The 18,241-nt window shown below is 41.0% G+C and overlaps 1 protein-coding gene across 1 annotated transcript; it reads left to right on the top strand.

Annotated features, from left to right (window-relative positions):
- Positions 1-240: 240 nt before the first annotated feature.
- Positions 241-14,119, top strand: LOC103798486 (focal adhesion kinase 1-like; the record flags this gene model as incomplete). The annotated part of the gene is made up of 6 exons (XM_009070751.1): positions 241-381; positions 1,103-1,180; positions 2,123-2,230; positions 3,168-3,285; positions 11,660-11,690; positions 14,067-14,119. Coding segments are annotated over 6 exons (529 nt in total), but the record flags the coding sequence as incomplete, so codon positions are not given.
- Positions 14,120-18,241: the final 4,122 nt, after the last annotated feature.

Here is an 18,241-nt window from a genome sequence, read left to right as displayed (position 1 = left end):
GTTGATTCTATGATTCTGTGATTCCCTCTATAATGTATAGCAGAAATAATTTTGATCATAAGCAGAAATTAGGAGGCAGAACTGTTACTTATATTTTGAAGGTCCTTTTTTTTCCCTTGAGGATTGTCTGCACCTCATTGATAAAGCAGCTGTTAGTGCTACTGAGTGACCGAAACTCTTAAAATGCTTCTCACTGATTAGATTTAAAACAATTAATCTCTAAATACTTTTAACACACAGGCGAAAACACTACGGAAATTAATCCAACAAACATTTCGACAGTTTGCCAACCTCAATAGAGAAGAAAGTATTCTGAAATTCTTTGAGATCCTCTCTCCAGTGTACAGATTTGACAAGGAATGCTTCAAGTGTGCTCTGGGTGTAAGTACAGGAACGTGGCAGTCACCAGAATACAACCTGTAGTTACTAGTCTCATTGCTTTTGCTTACTCCTGCAGCTAATTGCTTGCTTGTTTCTGTTTTGATGGAGAGACAATTTGATTTCATTAACTGCAAAATATATTTATTGGCTTTAGTTAGAGCTCTCTCCATTGATTGTTAAACACAGCACCATTCATTAGTAGGATAAGAATTGTATGCTATTAAATACTTTTATTGGTGCATGTTTTGTGAAAGTCAAGCAATTTTTCATCTGGTTTCATGAGGAAATGAGACTTCTCAGCTTCTGCTGTTGGTAAATTTTCATGTATTGCCTGGTAATCTTTACCCATTTCAAACGAATTATGGGGAAGTTCAATATATTTGCAAGTTTTGTGAAAACAGACACTCAAGTAGAAATTAGAACTTGAGCATCAATGTCTGTGAGAAGAGGAAACACAGGAAATCCATAGTTCTCATGTAGACCTAAGATAAAACACATGGAAATGCAATTTATTGTAGCAGGGATCCCCAGGAAACCAGTCCTGAAGAGTTTTACTACTTACAGAATGACTTGGGTTTAATATATTTTAATTGTTTGGAGAGTTGAAAAGCTTCTAGATATTAATTACTAAAACCTGTAATTATAATGTTGGAGGATAGTGTTCCATAGCAAGGTCCTGTCTTACTACTGAAATTTTGCCCTTTCTCCTTTGATTCTGAAGTCAAGCTGGATTATTTCAGTGGAACTGGCAATTGGCCCAGAAGAAGGAATCAGTTACCTGACAGACAAGGGTGCAAATGTAAGTTTACTTTTGGTTTCTTTGGCTTTTTTTCTCAGTTACTGTCTTAACACCCATGACCTGTTGTGAACCGAGTGTCACACAAAGGGGAATGATAAGTCTGATCTCTGAGTTAAACACAGAGGAGCTGAGAGTTTAGCATACACAACTGTGAGATATTAACTTGTGCTTTGGGATGGGAGAAAGGGCAGTTGAGACAGTGTCAGACTTAGCAGTGAATTTGTTGGCTTTTGTACCCAGTGAAGTGCTCACTTGCAGAATTTGAGACATAATGGTGACATTTTAACAATGAAACTTGCAGGTTACTCTAAAATATTCTCTTTCTCAACTATGTATACATGTAGAGCTTGTTCAGTCAAGCTCTGACTTTAACAGCCTTTTCATTACCTGATGCCAACTGCACTGCAGTATCCCCTGTGCTCCTGTGGTGCAGGGGAGTTCTGTTCAGACAGGTTCTTCAGCAAAATGTTTGGGACCCTCAGAATCACGACTTAAGCTGAATCTCTGTCCAGCTTCTATTGAAATGAATTAAGAGACAGTGAAAAGGTTTGGAGATTAGGAAAGCACAGCCAGCTAGGAACATACCTTTCCCAGCTGTCTGGAGTGATGTTGAGTCTGTGTGAGTGCAGGTTCCATGTGGTTTACCTCTTGAGTTTTCTCTCTTGACATCCCAGAGGTTGTACCCACTTCAGCATGTGCCTGGTGTTACTCAACAGTGACCTCTGTGGGCATAGTGGTGCTGGATTCATTTCCCAAAGGCTCTGGATATTTCTCTGTTCTTAGCCAATAGTAACAAAACTAGAATGGAACAGAGGGACAGATTTCTACAGGTGTAATTTGGAGAACGAAGTCTCCATGTGCTTTTGCAGCATCAGGGGAAAAGTCAAAGTATTTGGCTGTAATTTTGAAATATTCCCCACTTTTCCCAATGTCTTTCTGCAGCCAACTCATCTAGCAGACTTCAATCAAGTGCAAACTATTCAGTATTCAAACAGTGAAGACAAGGACAGAAAAGGGATGTTGCAACTCAAGATTGCAGGTGCACCTGAGGTATGTTACTGACAGTTGTGATAAAATTATGTTTCCTGGGAAGGAGTGGGGAGTAGCACAGCCTTAATGAATGTATTCTCTATACTGTACTTTTGTTCTGAGTTTGGTTTTAAAATGGATTTAGAGTTCATTATGTGTTTTAGCTTTTGCATCTGGTGCTTGTAGACTTTGATATTTGTAAAAGAAACTTAATACAAAAATTTTAGCTCCTAAGTGCAGTTTAATAACAGGCTGTGTGTGTGGAGGATGCACTAAAGAGGAAACTGAGCAATAGGGAAATGTGAAAGAGGGAAAATTGTTCCCTCATATTACATGGAGGCAGCACTGGAAGTGAAATCAAATCTTTTTCTTGGTCCAGTGCATCAGCAAACAGTCACTGTGGTAGAGGATTGAGGGAATTTGACAAATCTGTGCAGAGAATGATGAATGTTAGTGGTATTAAAATTTAAGAGCTTCTGTATGTCTCTCATCTCTTTTTCCACTCTCCATCATTTGTTTTTTTATTATATTTTTATCTTTCTGGTAATTGGGAAGGTTTGTTTTTCAGCAAAGAGTAAATTGCTGCAAAGGGTGGGGAAAAAATGATACCCCCTGTAAGAGCTTTAAGGAATGAGCTTCTTCAGAATTGTCGTAGTTACAGCCCTGAAAGTCAAGGCAGTTGTATTGAACAGTGGTTGACTGAAAGTTTGCCTAGCAAACCACTTCATAAGCCCAAATTAATATTACTTTTAGGTGGAGGGTTTTATTAGCTGTGCTTTCTGAACCTCCTGTTGGAAATTTGTAAGGATCTCCCTGGTAGTTTTCTACTCACCCCCAGTTTTCTGTTTACTGTTCGCCAGCGTGTGTGAAGTTCTGATGCAATGACACAGCTGTTCTACTCAGTGTTTGCAACTACAATAATTCCTCTTTGTTGGTGCCTTGTTTTTTCCTTCTGTAGCCTCTGACAGTGACAGCACCATCCTTAACCATTGCAGAGAACATGGCAGACCTGATCGATGGGTACTGTCGGCTGGTGAACGGAGCCACGCAGTCCTTCATTATCAGGCCACAGAAAGGTAAGGAGATGTTTGTTCTGGTAGTTGCTGTGCTCACCTCCTGAGAGATTATTTTGCATTTGAGGGAGCAGCAAAACCCTCCCTTGGAAGCTCATGTCTTTCAGGGAGGAGCCATGAGGTATTTTTATTATGAGAAGCACTGACAGTAAATGTCACTCCATCAAAAATTACTTAATGGCTTGATATTTTAGATGAGTTTTCAGTAATCACTGCTTTACAATGATTCTACACTTAACTAGCAGGAGTAAATTGTAATTATGAAAGGCTCTCCTACCAAGAGTGTGTTATCTCATAATGTGATTCCCTCATATACAACTGGAAATTCAGAGAGGTTGGTTAGAATGTGTTTGGATAAGGTTCTGACTAGTGATCAGTTTTTCAATTTCTGCCTTCCTCCTAGGTACTTAAAACATCTATGTTCAAAAGAATAAAAGCCTTAAAAGAAATCTCATGAGTTTGATGAAATAGAACTAAAACAGAGATGCATTTTGTAGTGTCAATCAGTTGTTTTTGTAGCAACTCCCAAGCTGGATGCAGCAAGATGAGGGTGCAGGTACACCTGTCTTTAAAAAGAGAACTTTAATTAAATTTTATTACAATTTTTTTTTAGTTTCAGCCAGCTTTAATTGTGGAAAAACATCCAAGCAAAGCTGCTTAAGAATGGAACTTTCTGTCTTCATGTCCTAAGCTTTACATGTGGAAATTCATCCAACTTTTCTAGTGTCCAAAACAATGAATAAACTATATCCTTTTTTACTCTTTGTAATACAGGAAGGTACATGAACTGTCCCAGCAGCTTTCCAGTCTTTAGCCAGGTCCCTTTTTAGCCACATTCTTGGTTTTTTGTGCCACTGTTTTTGCCCTCATCAGTAGTTGTTCAAATGAGGTGACATTGTTAACATAGTTCAGCTCTTTCCCAGGTCCATATGTAGCATCCTGCCTAAATCCCCAGACTGAAACTTGGTCATTTGGTAATGAAGAAATGTGATTATGGGGTGTTAAGTGTTTTGACAGCACTTACTAATTGTTCAAATTGTTCTTAAATTTGTGTGTTTATTTGGTGTTTCTGACCCCTAGTGTGTGTGACTGACCTTTAGCCCCAAGACAAACAGCTTTGTAAGAATTTTTGTTGGTCATGCAGCCTTATCTCCATACAATTGAAAATCTTCCCTCAACACAAACTTAGTTCTTCAAGCCAAATTGGTGCACAACTCAGTGCTGATGAACTGTTAGCCCCAAAATTTGACTCCAAAAGGATAAGCTAAGCATCAGTGATAAGGATAGTTGATTGTTCTAAAAAAAAAGTTCTAGACTAATCTGTACCTGTGAGTATCAGTCTTCTGTGTCTTCATTTTGGAAAGATCATGGTTTGGGGTTTGTTACAGTCCTTGTTACTCACTCCCAAAACTTCCCTTCTAATACCAGTGGATTGGCTGTTTTTCAGCCTGAACTATACTAGCTGAAGTTGAGCTTTTAAAACCTTTTCATATCTTAACACGTTACCTCTCCCACCTCTCAGTCATGCTGAGTTAATAGATTGCTGCTTTTCCTTTAGAGGCACATGTGGACCATGTCCAGTTCCTGCCACTTTTGCACTGGTGGTGGTTCAGAAATCTGGTCCATTCAGTCTGCATTGCCAGTGCTGCTACTGGCTTTCCTTAACTGGATGGAAATGCTCTTACCTCCATAAAACGCCGTGGCCTGATGATTTCGAGTTCTGTCATTCACAGCAGGAACTCAGGCACTCAAGATCTTCACCCAGTCTTGCTCTGTTCAGCCAGTGTGGAAGCTTCCAGTGCTGTGCATTGTGGCATGGACTGTGCTCCAGTCAGAGTGTTTCCATTCCTTAGCCAAACCTGGTGCTGCTGCTCTTGCCCAAGCAAGGGAGCAGCTCCTGGTCCAGATCTCTACAGGATTTACCATCTCCTTTTCAGTACTTGCATACAAACCACTGCCATCTCATATGTCAGCAGGGCACGTGGGCTTTGACTTTCTGCTGCTATAGGTGTCAGTAAAAATTTACCTGCTCTCTTTGCACTTTTTCTCTTCTAATTCCTGACTTTCTCTGACCTGACTTACATAGCATCAGCTGTTAGGTTTTGTAGGCTCACTGAGCTCTGGGAAGGGCAAAATCTCTGGTTTTCCTGTGTCTTGCACAGCCATGTCTTGCACTGAGCTTTGCTGGTAGTCATGAATGCAGAACAGATCATTGCATTTAATGCAGTGTGTTTATTTGTGTGATAAGGTGGCATTTTAACATGGAGCAAATGAGCAGTGATTGAGTTAAGGGAACATCATGTAGCACTTTGGGAACACTCCTCTTTATGCATACATGAAGAGACTCCCTCCAGTTAAAATGAATTATGGTTTTCTTTTGTCTGGGGTTTCTTTTTTTGAAGTTCATAGCAATACTCAACATATTAATTAAACATTTCATAGGAGAGCTGTCCCCACCATGAACTGCATTCCCAGATCCCTCCCACAGTGACCTCTGATTGTATAAGACACATCAGAAGCAAATCATGTAGCAACTCTAGCTTCAACAGATGTGGTTTATCCCCTCTTTGAGCTTTTCCATCCCCTCTTTGTTGTAAATTTACATGTTTATTGCAAGTCTCCTCATAAATTGTCCTTCTTGATTACTAGCAGAGCCTGTTTTTGTGATATCTGTCTTGCTATCCATTCATGATCCAGTTTCTCTTACTTTGTGAGAGCACTTGGTAATGTTTAAGACCTGGACTATATTTGGAATATTGCCATTCAGTTTGTTTTAATTTTCATTAATATTTCAGTATACATGTCCCTTTAGACTTGTGTGGAAACTTTACATTTAATATTTGTGTTTCCATTATCACACTTCACTCTTAAAGGCAAAGAGCACAAATGAAATGAGTCATAAAAACTTGAACCAGTACAAACTTTAGGTTGGGGCTGTTTAGCCTGGAGAAAAGGAGATTCAGGGAAGACCTCAGCACTCTCTACCACTACCTGAAAGGAGGGTGTGATGAGGTGGGGGGTTGGTCTCTTCTCCAACAAGTAACCAAGTGACAGGATGAGAGCAAACAGCCTCAGGTTGCTCCAGAGGAGATTTAAGTTGGATATTGGGAAAGGTTTCTTTACAGAAAGGGTGGTCAGGCATTAGAACAGGCTGCCTAGAGAAGTGCTGGAGTCTCCAGCCATGAAAGTGTTCAAAAATACCAAAATTAAATAGTACATGAAGTTCTCCATGTAAGATCTTTCTAGTTTTGCCCAAATTAGCTGTGAGCATCATTTTCATTTTAATGGACTGGCAATGTGTTCCAGTTCTTACAATACTGTTAGACTTGGTTTCACATCTCCTGGAGTCCAGGGTTATAGGAGTGGTGAAAGGTTGGGTATGTATGCTGAGGTTTAGGTACCATGGAGCTGCTGGGGTGGCTGCTGTGGGAACAGACCAGGGGCTGCCTCCACACCATTCCCTACTTGCCTCTGTGGTACAGACACTTGATGATTATCATTAGAATTCATATTCATCACACATTCTTTACAACTTAAACTTCATCAACAAAAAAAACCCAAGGTACAAGGACAGAATGTCTTGGGTTGGAAGTGACCTTAAAGATCATCTCATTCCAACCCTCCTGCCATGGGCAGGGACATTTTCTGCTAAACTAGGTTGCTCAAAGCCCCATCCAGCCTGGCCTTGAACACTTCCACAGAATAAAATTTTAAGTATCATCACCACGAAAGCAAAAGAATAGTTAAATGCACAATAAAACTCCTTTCCTTGTCCTGTCACCACTTCTACAAGAACATACTTGAACACCAGCTTCCAGGCACTCTGGAATTACTGCACTCCCTGCTATTCTCCAGTCTGACTCTTGGTCAGTATCTCTTTCAATTGCTGCTGAAGCTCCACGCTGAACACTGGAAAGGTGGGTTAGCCCTGGCCAGCAGCAGCCTCACCTGCTTGCCCCCTGCTCCTCCTCAGCAGGGCAGGGAGAGAGGATAGGGTGAGATTCGTGGGTTAGAATACAGGCAGGGAGGGCACTTAGAGGTGCCAACATGGGCAAAACAACCTCAGCTGGAGCTCTCCCTGGTCTGCTGGGGGGGTTGTCTCTGCTCCAGCAGGGTCTCTCCAGGCTGCTGGTGGGGGAATCTCTGCTTCAGGACTGCAGCCCCTCCTGCTCCTCCTCCCAACTCCCTCGGGGTCCCTCTGCTGCTGCTGCTCCCTCCCTGTCTCCCTCCTCCTCTGCAGCTGCTGCCTTGGGCCCTTTCTGGAATGCATTTCCTCCCCTCCCAGTGCTCCCAGTTTGGGTGAGGGGCTCAGCTGTATCCTGCTGGAGCTGGCTGAGACCGACTGGGTCCAGCATGGGCCAGCCCTGAACTCTCCTCCCAGTGCAAACACCTGGGCACAGACACCCCAATACAATCAGGCATATCCCTTTTTTTTAACAGAATATAGAGTTGGGCAAAACATTGTGGGTTTCAACTTGTGAAAAACAACATATGCTTTAACTGGGATGCTGTTAGTAAGGAATTTTGACTTCAGACCTATAAGGGTACTAATGAATATTTGGGATACAAGCTGTAAAAGGATGAGCAGCAACTTGGGAACCAGTGCCTGAAGTGAGCAGTTCGTATCCAGAGAGGACGTAGGCGTCTGCAAGATCAGTAGTTTCATGCGATTTATTTTTCTTGAATGATATCGTAGAAAGAATCATAGAATAGATTGGGTTTGATTAGAAATTATCTCCTTCCAACCCCCCTGCTTTGGGCAGGGACACCTTCCAATAGCCCAGGTTGCTCCAAGCCCCATCCAGCCTGGCCTTGGGCACATCCAGGGATGGGCCAGCTTCTCTAGGCAACCTCTAGTACTACAGCCCCTGGGCATCTCTAGTAATACTTAATAGTAGATTTTTATTTTTGGATGCCTTTTATTTTTAACATCTGCTTGCTTTTCTGGTTTTCCCTGTCCAGTTATGCCCCTATGCTTGACACACCTCCAGTAGGCAAATTGGGATGTTGTTCCTGTAGCCAGTTAGTGCGTGCATCAGGCTGTGGATTAGGAGTGGTGTCGAGTGCTTCTTCCTTCTCCCCAGGGCTGAGCTTGAGTTGTCCTCCTCTCCCAGCCCCATCAACCCAGAGGACATGGGTCCAGATCTGTTGCTCTGCTGCTGATGAGCACAAACCCAGTCATGCCCCATGAAATTTGACAAAGGACAGTGAAAAGGAAGATGATCAGACATAACTGAGTTTGGTTATGTTGGATCCATGCATATGCTAGCTGGTTTTCCATCCAGTCTGGAAATAAACATCCATTTACCTTGGGTCAGAGTCTCTGCTTTTCTCTGTCCATCCCCATAATTTCCTCACAATTTTCCAGACAGATTCATAGAATCATAGAATTTAGGGGTTGGAATGGGCTTTACAGATCATCTAGTCCCAACCCCCCCCAGCCATGGGCAGGGACACCTCCTCACTAGATCAGGTTGCTCAAGGCTCATCCAGCCTGGCCTTGAACACCACCAGGGTTGGGGCAGCCACCACATCCCTGAGCAAGCTGTGACAGTGTCTCACCACCCTCACAGGATAAAACCTTTTTCTAATATCTAACCTAACCTTCCCCTCCTTCAGTTTGAACCCATTACCCCTTGTCCTATCAGTGCAGTTCCTAACACAGAGCCCCTCTCTGGCTCCTTGTCGGCCCTTCAGATAGTGAAAAGTTGCTCTGAGGTCTCCACACAGTCTTCTCTTCAGCCTGTCCTCATAGGGGAGATGCTCCAGTCCTCTTACCAACTTCGTGGCCTCCTCTGGACTTGCTCCAACAGTTCCATCTCCGTCATATGTTGAGGACACCAGAACTGTGTGCAGTATTCCAGGTGGAGTCTCATGAGAGCTGAGTAGAGGGGAAGAATCACTCCTTTTACTTTTCCTTCAATTCCTTCCATCTTTCCCACACTCTACCTGCTAACTACATCATCCTACTACTCAACTAACTACGTAAGACGAGTTCTATGCCCATTCACATCTCACAAAATGCGTAGAAAGGGTTTGGTGTTACAATAGAATCAAGATTTTGGTTTGTTATGACTTATTATGTCTTATTATGATCCTTGCTTTGCATTTGGTGCTGATAGGAAACTGTTCAGTAAGTGGAATGGAGACTTGCAGGAACACAATGAGATTCTCTCCATTAACGAAATTTAATCCCACACTGGAAAGTTTGATTCTCTCTTTTATCTCCCTTAGATCCTTTTTGATAGGTAGTATCTGACTTCAGCACATCCTAGCAGTTGCCACCTGTAGTGTTTCTCACTTTATTGAGAGGTTGGGGGTCTGTGTTTGCAGGAGGGAGAAACAATCAGTCTGATCTGCAGCTGAGGTCAGTGCTCAGAACATATGAAGCTTTGTGGCCCTGCAAGAGTTATGAAAGAATTTCTATAAAGTGTAATGAAATCATTCAGTGATCTTTCTGAAGTCCCCAAATGTGATACTACACACACACAAAGAAAAAGCCCTAGAGGAAATTAAAATTCCATCTTCCAAATGCAGTTTGAATAGTGTGCAGTTAATATGTGATGGAGCTACATATTAAAGAGCAGGGAGAATTATTTTGAATATCTGCCTATTAATTGTGCATCTGTTACCTTAATTTAAAAACATGGAATGGTAACTCTGCAATTTAATAAAGTTCTTTTAACACAGGTTTGTATCTCTTTCTAAACCTTCTAAGACTGCAAGTATGTTCCACAAGTAATGTGTGATTAATCAGCACCATCTAAACCCTTAAATCCATTGCCAAATGTAGGAGCAGTAGCAGCATAACTTGATGTAAACTAGAACATAGGATCATTTCACAACGAATGACTGGAAGCTGATGTAGGTATCGAGTAGAATTTAAGATCCCTTAGAGTGTTCTTCACAACCCTGGGAGGCCTGCAGAGCAGTGGGCAGGACTCATGTTCCTGTCTCTCCAAGCTTGATGTCTCTTACCTCCTTTCATCCAGGTCAAATCCTCTCATGCCTATTACAGTCTCTCTTTTTTGGATCTCTGCCCCCCAATCTTTTCCTGCCAGACTCTAACCTTCATGCTATTGATCTCATACTTGTCACTCCACACTACCTCTGAGGATCTTTGCCTTTTGTTTCCTTCTCCAAAAGGTGTCGTTTACCCTGACATATCACAATACCTTTATCTCCCACCTCATGCTGCCTGGATAATCTTGCTGTCCTTCCTCTGTCCTCCAGTTTCAGGTGCTTGTTCTTGTCACTTTGCTGAGCTGCTTCAGGTCATCTTCAAATTGCAGCTTCTGGTTTCCCTTATTTCCTGCATCTTCCTTCTCAACACCCCTCTCCTCACCCATCAGACAGCACAAAACAGACCTAGGTTACTGAGCCAAATGATCTTGTTCTGCCTGTAGACAGCAAAAAAATATTGTACCAAAATCCTATTTGAGCATGTCTTCAGGGTATTGGGTGTTTCTCTGGTCAGTTCCTTGGTACACAGAGGTGAAACTGCAGTTCTGTAATGTCTGGAAATTTTCACATAAGAGAAAACCAAACAAGAATTTACATGATTCTGTGGAGAGTGTCACCATTTTCTACAACTGAGGCTGTTCATTCTCTCTCAGATCACTTTATCAGAACTATAGTGATGTAGAGTGAAATCCATTTGTCCACCTTCTGTCCTTCTTTGCATACTTCTGTCTACTGTAAAGGTGCTTTACTAAAGGATTAGTAACTTTCCCATTATTGTTCCCCACGTGAATACCAAGTGTCTCATCAAATCCAATAGGAAAAACCCCTTGAATAAGTACATCCAAGCTTTTATACACAATACCATTACCAGAGGAAGACTGGCAAAGATCTGAAAATAGTTTACTTAGCTGACTTATTCTCTGGGACTAAACATTACTGCTGAATAATCTCAACCTAATGCAAAATCAGTATGATAAGTTATGTGCTTTGGTGATTTATTTCGGTTGTCTTACCTGAAAATCCAAGGTGGCTTTGATTGTTTTATTTACATGTTAGCACTTAGGACATTTTGGAGATAAAAGAAAAGCATTTCTTACTAGAGAGATGAGATAGTGTCACACCTTCTGCAAGTGATTTATTGGAGTTATTTGTTACGAATAAAATAGATGTTTTTTTATTCTGTATACATCGTTCCCTCAGATAAGAATTCACCAAAAGGTCTGTGTAACTGGCTAGGAGGAGTTGTGTTGATGTGCTGCTCTTTATATATGTATAGAACATTCTTTTGCATCAACCTAAGTTTTCCTGAGAGATTGTGATGATTATTGTTTCAGGCATGTATCTATTGCATGTGGAGAGATGATATTTGAAAAGTTGTGCAAGCTTTAATCCTGTTTTCTTCTTGTTTACACAGAAGGTGAAAGAGCTTTACCATCAATACCAAAGTAAGTTTTATGCTTTCTTTTCTTATATATTAAAAAACATGTTTTGAAAAATAGTTTTGCTTACGTGATGCTTTAGGACTTTTTCTACATGCTCAATTTTTATCTGGATTCCAGGACAGGTAGCAGGTGGTGGTTTTGGATCATGGGACATAAATGCCTGAGAGCAGTATTAAGCTAGAAAGATATCAGAAAGCAAATCTGAGGGAAATAGCAAATAATACATTGATCATACCTGACAGGAACAAAAGCAGGATGTTTTAGCAAATACTTGACTGGGATTTAGGCTATTTCTTTTGGGTTCATGAGTAAATTTAATTGCAGGGATGATGCTAAACAGTTTTTGAATTGTGGTTTCAGTCTGTGAATCAGTTTTTCCTATTTGTCCCCATTGCTGCTTATGTAAAATACAGAAAATACTTGTTTTTGCTGCTATCATATCACCTTTTCTTAATGAAATTTCCTGGATGGAGCTGGTCTAAGTTGAGATCTAGATTCACTGGAGGAAAGAATACTGCTTCCATAGTAAACACCTCTTTATTTTTTAAAAATATAGTATCATGGGAAAGTTCTTCTCCAAATATAATTGTGGTTGTGCAGAAAATGCTAATCTGTGTTGAGGAAATAGAATTGCTTTTTTTTTTTCTCTGGTTGGTTTTATGGTGATACTATATCTAGGGTGTGCTGAGATCTGCATCTAATAATTCTCACAAACTATACTAAGATACCTCTCTGCATTTTTCTCCTTCCCGGACTTTAAGGTAAATAAGAAGAAATATCTGATTTAGCTCTGTTTGAGCTCAGACTACTCCTTATGTTGTGGAGTTGATAATCCCTAACATAGGCAGTTCTTCCTGGTGGTTCTCCACTCTCCTGGTGTCAGGGGTTGGGTCTCCATCCTATCTGACAAGTTGTGGTTGTCTCACTTTCCATGGGCATTTCCTTGTTGTGGCCTCCTAAACTTCAGTCTTTTAGCCATGACATTTTTGGGGTTTGTAGAGGTTTTTTGCTTCTTTGTATTCTGGTTGTTCTCAGTGGCCACATTCAGACCAAATTTAGTCACATGTCATCAGAGTGTTTGCCTTGAACCTTATCAGGCACTATCACCTGTATGCAGTAGCATGAGATAACTGTTGAAAGGCCAAATGACATTTAGTGGTTTATAGTGTTTTATCTCTTCCTTTTTCTTTTGGGACACAGGGACTGTGCCTGCTTTGACCCAGTCACCTCATTCTGTTTCTTCCTTGATTCGTGAAAGGAGTCCAGAATTAGTATTACTGCTTTTTTAACTACTGGATGGAGTATGGGACACAGTTTGTTCCTGGGTTAGTGGTTGCTCTTCCTACACAGGTCCTGCTGCAGCCCTTCCTGGCCAAGCAGCTTTCTCGTGGTGCAGAGAGAAGTTAAAATTGAGGAAGGAAAAGGACATTAAAGTTGAAACTGGAAGCAGTAAAACTGTAAAAAAAAAAGTGAACTTAGTGTGCTCTCATGGAAGAGGAAGATTTGTTTTTGTTTAGATGCACAAACTGAGAAACACAGAGTAATCTTCTAATTATATAAAGTTTACCCTTTTTTTCTTTGTAGGGATTTCTGGGCTAAAATAAAGTTTGGAGGAAAAGCTTCTCCCCATTTTTTGGACAGCTTACCAAAACTGAATTTGTATGCTTGAGCCTGTTTAACACGGGCACCACATATGCTCTGAGTCTGGCAGGAGAGCAATGAGCTTTTATCAAGTACACAGATTACCAGCCAACATCATCTTGCATCTGGGAAGATTTGCCTTTGCCAGATGAAATTCCTGATTTCTGGAAGCATGAAGTGCAGTGCTCTCTGACCGTTCAAATTGTGGTTGTATATGTGTGGAAGTGAAAAAAAAATGGAGAATCCGTTAGAATTTCTGGTGCTAATGAACATTTATACATAGCATAACATAGGCATGGCACAATGAACATTTACACACAGCTACTGTTACGTGTGATTGCTTTTCTTCGTTTACTTGAGATGCAAATTAGTTTAAAATGGTGCAGGCTAAGTCCTCTTACAGACAAAAAATACTTGGTACTCCATTTCCAGCGGATTATGCAGCAAGTAGAAGCACAGTCAGATGACACATCCCCAGAGTGTGTCAAACCTGGGCTTTGTGTTTTCCTTTACATTTACTCTGTCGCTGTGGATCAACATGGTAATTAATAGCCACTGTCACTCCCCCAAAGGGTTGGAGTGGTAGATTCCTCTCCAGCCTCTCTCCCCTCGCAGCCTCTCGCTGTGGTTGATGGATCAGCCCTGCTAATTACAGTAGGTGCCTGTTGGGATGAATTCCCAGTGTATGTGCCCGTGAAGAATGTACAGCATTCAGCGATTCCAACCTCTCTTTTACAGGCTGGCCAACAATGAGAAGCAAGGAGTGAGGTCACACACAGTCTCTGTGTCAGGTAAGGCTCCTCCAAACACCCCATGTGGGTTTGTTGCTGAAGTTGGCAGATGTGCAGGCAGGTTTGTCACAGTTAGCTCACTGCTTGCTCCGTGGCTCCTGACTTCCCCCAAACCAGAGCTGTGCTGCTTTGTACTGCACTTTCTAAAGAGAAACTTTTATGGAAGAGCCATATTCGTGCAGTAACTGGGGCTGGGATACTTCAAAGCTGCTTGTCAGGAGTTCCACTTAGCTTTGTGATGGGATAGAATGTCATCGACTAGAACTTAAATTGCCTGAGAATGTGCTAATTGTGCAGGAGCAGCTTTGAAAAGGGAAAATAAGCAATTAAATATTAATCATTGCTTTTCCGTAAAGAAGAAACTTAATAGCTGTTTTTCTGTAGCTGCTGTTTAGATCAAAGCATTTAATTTTTGCTGTTGAAAATGACAAGTTAATTGAAGGATGAGCATGTGAGGTAATACCTGTTGTTTCTGTACCTTCTAAGATTTCTCTTAGTTACTGTGGAGTTTTTGTAAGTTTTTATAACTGAGAGAGAATGTTCTTCTGTTACAGAGTCTGAAGTCATTTTGGTGGGTTGATTCAGTGCCTTAAGTAGAAAATGCATTTCTAAATCTCTATGCATTGTAGTTATTAAGGAGATTGTAATGCAAAAGTGTATTTTTATTATAGTATGTTCCCATAGGTTTCTAGTATTGGCCACAAACTTGAGGAACAAATACTGTGGCTCAGTGGATTTCCCACCCCTGATTTCCTTCAGCCCCACTTCAGAATTTATGTGAGCACTTAGTGGCACATACTCAAAACCCCAACATATTTATACAAGAAGGAGGAAAGATATATAGATGTTTGATAAATGTCCTACTTTTCAGATTCCTTTCCCCACCCTTAACCATTTTTAAAGATGTTTGAGGTTCACCCATTGGCACCCAAGCAAACATTGTGCAAGAGGATAGGTGAGAGGATCTGGAGTTAAAGTTGTATCAAGCTGCAGTGGTGTCATAGAGCTTCATCAGTTCCTGTGGCTTCAAATAGCAGCTCTTCTTCCTTCAGGGCCTGCCAAGCAAGCATGGTAGATCAGGTAGAGAAGTATGAAGCATGGTCAGCATGTGCCCTCTTGGTTCTTACCTGTGTGGCTCATTTTAGCTCTTAAAAAAAGTGGAAATTTCTGAAGTGATTAGCACTGTGCTTTTAATTCGTTCCACTCCCCCCCAGAAAAGCTGATCTTCAGGACAAAAAGGTCTTACTCCCCTGCCAACTCAAATTTTCATCCTTTCAGTTTTTCTGAGAATGCTGATAGACTTTTACTACTAAAAACAATAATAAATACTTAGTTCATGATCTTTTGTTGCTGTCTCTGTGACTTTGCAGATTAGGCATGTTTTGCTTATTGTTACAGCTGAATTACTCGTGTCTCAGAGCACAAACATTTCTCTACCTTTTTGCAGTAGTGTTTTGATATTAGTATGGGGAAGTTAGCTGTAATACCACCTGCCTGGCATTCAGGGCATTACCTAAAGGTGGATGATGGAGAAGTGAGAGCTTTGCTGTAGCACCACAGGATAAACAGAAGTATCAGTGCTGGAGGTGAGCTGGATGTTCAGGTAAATGTCAGGGAGAGCTGTAAGGCACAAAGCTCCTGCAAGCAAAACAATTACAATTAAACTAAAAACATCCTTCTTTTTCTTTTCAATACCAAAATCAAAACCAATTGGTATTTTTCTTGTATTGTAGTAACATTTTATATATTTCCATGGTGAAACCATTGAGCTTGATGCTTGTTTTTCTACCGTGTTACAAAGCCCTGAAAACACTGACAAAATACTGGAGCAGTTCAAGCTGGTGCATTTATTATTCAGTCTCAAGGGTTTGTTTTTTAATGGCACAGGACACAGATCAACTTTTTTTGTTGTTGGGGTTATTTGAACAGCGTTGGGGATGTGATGGATGTCAACATATCAAGTTTAAACCACAGGCAGATTGCCGAGATGAAGTTACACGATAGGGCTTTTTCCTCAGTGGGTGCTTTCTGTCAGAATCTCTGAGTCCCCAAAGGAATCAGTTTGCTATAAATGGAGTAATAACTGATGTAGATATGAAGAAGTGTCACTCCTGTTGTCACATGCGACTGATCCATCCGTTGGGAACAAGGGAGGCAACAGCTGTACGTAATGTTCGGTTAACCCGGAGTCACAGGTCAGCAGAGCCTGACAGCTGACAGCAGCCAGTGCAGAGCCAGCTGGGGGGATGCTGCCTTGCTGTGCAGAATAAGAGCTTTTCTCTGCTGACATTTAAGTGACTTAGAGAGAAGAGCTTCAGATAAGACAAGTGTTTAGAACTTACTGACAGCCCTAACGTCCTTCACGCCTTTGATAGCTGAAATCATCAATGGACTCTGCTGTTTGATCTCCGTGGGATTGCTCCCCTTTGTTTAGACCTCACCATGCTAAGGCTAAGTAGCAACAATCTGAGACACAGATTCAACAGGAAGATGAAGCAGTCAGACATATTTGTAGTATTAACACCCTTAGTTTGAGAGGGAAGTTTCACAGTGAGTTCCTCACCACAATTTGGGGAAACCAGCTGTAACCAAACCCAGAGTGAAACAGGATTTGCTGGTCTAAAAGTTTAGGTATTTGTCTGATGTTTTGTAGGTTTCAGAGGGAACCTGTTAATGAAAGATACCTTGTCTTTGTTTTTGAAATACATATTAACATACTGTGGAATATTTCTGGTCTAGTGAAACTTTCCAAGTGCTTCAGTATTCCAAAGCAGACCAAGATAGAAGGTTTGTAAATCCTTTGGGCAGGATTTTTTTTTTCCCCTCTAAATAAAGACCTTTTCAAACTAGTGAAGGATGAAGGTGGTTTCAGGAAGCCAAAGAGGCAAATTTCTGGACCTGAGTGTGTGTGTCACTGAGCCAGGTTTCACCACACACCTCTTAACTGCTGCATGCTGCTTCTTCTTCAAATCCTGTGTTCCTTGCAGTGGGCACTGTTGTTCACTGTGTGCAAGTAAGATGCCTGCCAGATTTCCCCCATTTTTTAAAACACAGGAATATTTTTATCCCTCAAATTTTGCATTTGCGAGAGTGTAGGATTATAAACAAATATAAATAAACCCAGTTAATCAAGCTGTATTTTAGATTTCTTTGGTATTCATCTGATGTTTTGGTTTATTTTGCTGTGATTCAGCAGAAGCAGTGAGTGGTTTAGCTAATAGATAGGTAATTCCAGCTTTTACCTCCTTCTTCCTCTACTCCTGTCTTTACAGTAAAAAAGAATTCTTTGTACTTCGTGTACAGTCAGGAAATGTAAGGCTAAACTGTTTGCTCTGTGCAAATAGTATATCAAATGTGTGAGAAGCAGCATACCATTTAGTTATCATTTTTTGGACTATATTTCCTCTGTTTTGCTTGGAGACACCTTATTAAAATGCTCTGCCCTAGTGCAAAGGAACTTATTTTGGCCAGCAGTTTGTTTTGAAATAGCAAACATTAACCATGGTAATGTGATGCTTATATTTCCTGATACACTGATTTCCAAAAATAATAATTTACCTGGTCAATTATATATTATAAGAAATTCTTCATGAAATGAAATCAGTAAAGCTGTAGTTTGCTTGCTCCCTTTTTGCATAAATTCTTTCTGACAGAGAGTTCTTTGGTTTCTGCTGCCCTTCCTTGCTTATGTAAATATGACTAGGAAGAATAAATATCCTTTTGCACCTTTGGCTAATCGCTGTGCCTCCTTTGCCCTAGAGAATTCATCAGTTTTTAAAATCATAGCTCAATTGCTGCTTTCTGTGCAGTGCCACAGAATATGATATTTCAGGCCAACTTGTTCAGCGAGCATGGAACAAGCAGAGTATTGAACAAGTGTTGGCAGAGTCAGGTTCTTGGCAGTGCTGGGTTTACAGTTGGACTTGATGATCTTAAAGGTCTTTTCCAACCTAAAGGATCATGTGATTCTAAGCAGTCACTCCTGGCATTTGGATAGTCAGGTACTGCTGGGTCAAGCAACATATCTGTGGAGAGGGAGCTGTAAGTAGAAAGATGGCAGAGTAAGAAGATGTTCTGCAGGACCCAGCACAAGGCATTTGTGGATGAGAAGCTCACCATGAG

This window comes from Acanthisitta chloris, unplaced genomic scaffold (genome assembly GCF_000695815.1).
Source record: "Acanthisitta chloris isolate BGI_N310 unplaced genomic scaffold, ASM69581v1 Scaffold39602, whole genome shotgun sequence".
Classification (NCBI taxonomy): domain Eukaryota; kingdom Metazoa; phylum Chordata; class Aves; order Passeriformes; family Acanthisittidae; genus Acanthisitta; species Acanthisitta chloris.
Note: the sequence above shows the minus strand (reverse complement) of the source record. Positions and strands in the feature narration are given on the sequence as shown.